At 34.1% G+C, this 6,000-nt stretch overlaps 1 protein-coding gene across 1 annotated transcript; it reads left to right on the forward strand.

Moving 5' to 3' along the window:
• The first annotated feature begins 4,469 nt into the window (after positions 1-4,469).
• On the forward strand, positions 4,470-5,357 carry LOC123780142 (olfactory receptor 2T2-like). Its single transcript, XM_045778927.2, has one exon. The coding sequence runs from the start codon at positions 4,563-4,565 to the stop codon at positions 5,355-5,357; it is 795 nt and encodes a 264-aa protein (XP_045634883.2). The 5' UTR covers positions 4,470-4,562.
• Positions 5,358-6,000: the final 643 nt, after the last annotated feature.

Below are 6,000 nucleotides of genomic sequence, written 5' to 3' on the forward strand. Positions count from 1 at the left end.
GAACTGATATGACAAATAATTATTGTGTTTTATTATAGGTTTTCATATTTCATAAAGTACTTTTTCTCATTAATTATAAATTTTAATTGAGCTACCTAGGTATTTCCATCAATTAATTAATTATATGGCTAACTTGAAAACTTACATATATACATACAAACTGATCCCTTTTTAATGGAAATTATATAAACTTTATATGTATAGAAATAAAATTCTATAATATAAGATTTAAATATGTAACAGTCTTGTTAAATTTGTGTAATTACATTGTTTTTTTTTCTCTGATATTATCACTTAGGCTTATTAGTTTCATGCTAAGAATAATCTATCTACATATCATTTATTCTAAAAGGTTTGCAATTTTATTGTAATGTCTACATTTCCCCATGTTTTATTTAGCTGTAGATTAACTTTTCACCCTCTACAGAGAGCTTAGCATTTAACAATTCCACTCTTAAGTAAATTCCTATCAGAAAAACATGTATGTATGTTCCAGAAGGCAATTACTAGAATGTTCACAACAGTGTTATTCACAAAAGCCCAACCAGACACAACCCAAATATCCATTGCAAACAAAATGCTTAAATAGATTATATGTAGTTATATGAGAGCATACCACATAGCAATACAATTCTATTACCTGCTTCTAAACAAAACCCCATCGATGAATCTCAGGAAAATAATATTACATGAAAGCAGTCAGACACAAAGAATTACATACAATATGACTCCACATATTCAACTGCAAAAAAAATGTGTGCAAATTATCAGTCTGTTACAAGTAAATATTGTGGTACTTTTGGAAGGAAAAAAATGGTAAAGAATAGGAAAAGACGGGGGCATCCACATGTGCTTGTAATATGCTACTACTTTCAAGTAGCTGCGTTTAATTTATGATCATCTATCTTATAATTTGTGAACTTATTCTATTTTAATCACCATTTTCTACATAAAACTAAGTAAATCATCTGTCAAATAATTATTTCCTTAAAATATATTAATTATTGAATTGCAGACATTGTATTTTATTGAATATACATTGCAAAATTTATTTGAATATACAGGCAAAAACAGGTGAAATAAAAGTAAACATTACAACACTTTAATTACATCAATAAGAGATCAAGAATGGAAGATGGTTATAAGGATACAAAGCTCCCTTTGTCTCAAAGACACATCTAGATAGCAGCCACATCCATGCAACTCAGAAATGACTAAGACCAGCAGAACAGACTGTCCACAATTAATCCTAGAGTGGAGCCCACATCAAAAATGGTAGGAGGGACTGAAATATAGTCAGGAACCAAGCTCCCAGAAGACTAAACCCAATGGGAGGAACACAACAAACATGGAGAAGGAAAAAAAGCTGATCCCACACCAGGTACCCCAGGTACATGGGACCTGAACTGGAAAGATGAGTCCCCATATTTGGCTTTGAAAAATCGTAAGGCTTAGCATTGTGAATATTATGATCATCTGAGCTTACCTCTAGATACTTTAAAATCAGCAGTATAGCTCTAGGAGGCCAGAGGGCAATAGGAAGGTGAGTTCCTACCCTTATTTTCTGGGGGGGGGGCGCTATGTCTTTTTTTTAAATAATATTCTTTATTATATTATGTTAGTCACCATACAGTACATCCCTAGCTTTTGATATAAAGTTCCATGATTCATTACTTGCATATAACACCCAGTGCACCATGCAATACATGCCCTCCCTAATACCCATCACCAGGCTATCCCATTCCCCCACCACCCACCCCTCTTAAGCCCTAAGTTTGTTTCTCAGAGTTCATAGTCTCTCATGCTTCATTCCCCCTTCTGATTACCCCCCTTTTTATCCCTTTCTTCTCCTACCGATCTTCCTATTTCTTATGTTCCAGAGATGAGTGAAACCATATGATAATTCTCTTTCTCTGCTTGACTTATTTCACTTAGCATTATCTCCTCCAGTGTCGTCCATGTTGCAGCAAATGTTGAGAAATCATTCTTTTTGATAACTGAGTAATATTCCATTGTATATATGGACCACATCTTCTTAATCCAGTCATCTGTTGAAAGACATCTCGGATCCTTCCATGATTTAGCTACTGTGGGCAGTGCTGCTATGAACATTGGGGTGCATATGGCCCTCCTCTTCAGTATGTCTGTATCTTTGGGGTAGATACCCAGTAGTGCAATGGCTGGGTCATAGGGTAGCTCAATTTTTAACTTTTTAAGGGACCTCCACACTCTTTTCCAGAGTGGCTGTACTAACTTGCATTCCCACCAACAATGTAGGAGGGATCCCCTTTCTCCATATCCTCTCCAACATTTGTTGCTTCCTGCCTTGTCAATTTTTGCCATTCTAACTGGCATAAGGTGGTATCTCAATGTGGTTTTGATTTGAATTTCCCTAATGGCTAATGATTTTGAACATTTTTTCATGTGTTTGTTAGCCATTTGTATGTCTTCATTGGAAAAGATTCTATTCATATCTTCTGCAAATTTTTTGATTTATTTGTTTCTTGTTTATTGAGTTTGAGAAGTTCTTTGTAGATCTTGGATACCAGTCCTTTATCTGTAGTGTCATTTGCAAATATATTCTCCCATTCCGTGGGCTGCCTCTTAGTTTTTTTGACTGTTTCCTTGGCTGTGCAGAAGCTTTTTATCTTGATGAAGTCCCACAAGTTCATTTTATCTTTTGTTTCTCTATCCTTACCCAAGATGTGCTTTAGCAAAATGAGATGAAGTGAAGCCTGATATCCCATGAGTGGTGGCCTCATTCAGGAGATTGACAGGTTGATAATCTCAACTGATAATATCTAAAGTTGGGAAATGAAGAAATAAAAGCACTAGCGTTAATTTAAACTTGTGTCATAAACACAGAATAAATAGCTAAAAATTTTTTTGAGTGATTGGTTTTGGCCATCAAGACTGGAAGAGGAGAGATTGGAGCAAGATTATTGTTATTTTTATTATAAACCTTTTAGAAGTATTTGAAGTTCAATTTCTGTACATGGGTACCTCGATAAAAATAAAAACTATATTAAGCTTTAGGTCTGTGAAAAATAAAGATGTTGATTGTTATATGTCTCTAATTTGTATATTTGATATTACTAGAAGGTAAAACATAATTATATATGATAAATCAATTCATATTCCTAATAATATTTATTCTTAAAGTTCAAACTCAATTCCATATGGAAACTTCTAGTATTTCTTGTGCATCTGTCACTATCCAAAAGAATTGCACTGGGTGTTACATGAAAATAATGAATCATGGAACACGACATCAAAAGCTAAGGATATACCATATGGTGACTAACATAACTTAATAAAAAATTATTATTAAAAAAAGAAACAAAAAAAGAATTGCTACAGTCAATGAACTTTATACTCACAAAACTATACACATGTATCTCTTTTTATACATGAAGAGTCAAAAGAAATAAATGTTAATTAAAATATCTGAGATCACTAAAAAATGGCAAAGTCAGGAAAAAAAAGTCCACTTGCTGTGGGTCTTAAGTGATAATTTTTCTATAATTGACAATTACTAAATTCTGAACTGGGATTTCACCACATCAGTTGCTAAATTATCAATCTGGTGCAGATAAATAAATACTCAGCAGAATTATATTTGTGTTTGCTTGTTTTTAAGGGAACATATTTGTTTAATTAGGACATTTGAAAGACAATGGAATAATTGTGCTACTGTGTACCTAAGGGAAAAGAGAGGCAAACAAGGGACATGTACTCTGAGGACAGTGCAGGTAGAATTATAATTTGTCAAAAGTCTGTTTTGTAAGGAGATTTGTATTACTCTTTAACCTCCTTAGTTTGTTGGCAATGTATGGCCCTGACATCAAGTGAAGATGAAGATGAATCAATCTGGATACATTTATGCATAATACTTCTATTCATGTAAATAGTTTCCTGGTGATGTCTTGAGGAAAAAAGTAATAAAAGGTAATCATTTCTATATAGTATTTCAGACAAAAATAGATTTACTTGATACCAAAATGTAATTGAATGTTAGGTTTTATGATGACCAAAATATTGTTTGGCTTAGGTGAATAGTTACTTTATTCAACATCATCAGCCTTGCCTTTGCAACACAATGAAAAGTAAAGTTACAAAATAACATATTTACATATTTAATTCAGTATAAATATTAGTAAAATTGAGAAGTACTTTGAAATACCAGATTTATGTATTTACCACATGTCTGATGCCATATATTCTTTAGAAATACTCAATAACAAGAGAAGTAAAACTGGGTTAAGACAGTGTTTAAATTAAGTTTTATATAAAACTTAATATATTTGATATTGCTAAACTAAGGGATAAAATGAAATTGACACATTATAAAATGAGGATGGTACCAAAATGGATAGAGTAGGTCTCAATATATTTGTAAACTCTACCCAGGGTAAAGAATACAGGAGAGAATGGAAAGATGGATCAATAGCACCGCTGGACCTGACTTTGTTCTTCTGGGGCTGTTTCTTCACATTCAAGCCCCCAAGGTTCTCTTCACTCTCATCTTCCTGGTTTTTCTTACAGCTCTTGGTGGCAATGTTATGATGATGATTCTTATTTGGTTGGATTCTCACCTCCACACTCCTATGTATTTCCTTCTCAGTCAACTCTCCTTAATGGATCTTTTATATAGCTCTACTTTTGTTCCCAAGATAGCCATTGACTTTTTGTCTGGAAGAAACAGCATTTCATATATAGGTTGCGGAATTCAGCTTTTCCTCTTCACGACTCTTGTGGGAGCAGAGTGTCTTCTTCTGGCAGTAATGGCTTATGACCGCTATGTAGCTATATGCCATCCCCTCCATTACTCAGTCCTCATGTGTCCTGTAGTCTGTGCTTTCATGGTGACTGGCACTTGGCTGGGTGCACTTCTCAATGCTTTGATCCATGTTATCTATACTCTGAGTCTTCCTTACTGTGCCTCCAGGGAAATCCATCATTTCTTTTGTGAGATCCCAGCACTACTGAAACTTGTTTGTGAAGATACTTCTCTTTATGAAAATGGTCTTTTTGTCAGTGGTGTTCTGTTTCTCCTTTTTCCAATATCTGCCATCATGGCCTCATATGGGCAGATCCTTTCCACTATTTTGAGATTAAGATCAAATTTGGGGATGAGAAAAGCTTTGGCAACCTGTTCTTCCCATATGATTGTTGTGTCTCTCTTCTATGGAAGTGCCATCATCAAGTATTTTCTCCCCAAAGCCTATCACACTGAGGAGCAGGACAAAGTAGTCTCTGTCTTCTACACCATTCTTACACCTATGCTCAACCCCCTCATCTACAGTCTATGGTACAAGGACGTGGCTGGAGCTCTCAGAAAAGTGCTGGGAAGATAATTACCTTAATAAATTGATACATGTTGATAATAGGACATGAAAGGATGGATCTTGGTTGCAGAAGGATATTATTGTAACAGAGACAGGCAATATAGAGCAAGCGATGCTACTTTTCTACAGACATCTCATGGTCAAACCACGTCACCCTATCCTTGGCACACTGCTAGTGGAGCAGACCACTCCTTTCTCTTGTGCTTCATATGATCTTTCAAATGTATTAAGAAAAATGCTATACATCAGAAACCTGCCAGTCAGCAATCAATATAAAACACAGCAGTCTTTATGGTCTTTATTTTTTTATTAAACAAGAGAAGAAATGTGGACCCTATGCAATATTGACCCCATACCAAATTTTATAATAATTGTTCCTTAATACCAGTAATATATAAACATTTTGGAAGTAAATATTTATAATATATTGCTCCAAACCTAAGTTTTCCAATTCTTTAAAAAAATTTAATTTTGAATACTTAAAATTTTAATTTTGAAATTTGTCACAGGCTCCTTTTTATCTACAAATACTAGTGAGCTAATCTGTAGTTTTTATTTATTTATTTATTTTTCTCTGCTAAGAAGCAAACCAGATTGTAAGCGTGGCCCACAAACACAAATTTTTCTTCTTGTTCTTACCACTTCATGTTAG

Source organism: Ursus americanus, chromosome 5, assembly GCF_024610735.1.
Source record: "Ursus americanus isolate L20-20 chromosome 5, mUrsAme1.1.p, whole genome shotgun sequence".
NCBI lineage: Eukaryota > Metazoa > Chordata > Mammalia > Carnivora > Ursidae > Ursus > Ursus americanus.

Bases quoted from the DNA above. Each gene is read 5' to 3' on its own strand.
- LOC123780142 (XM_045778927.2), top strand. From the start codon at position 4,563: ATGATGATGATTCTTATTTGGTTGGATTCTCACCTCCACACTCCTATG.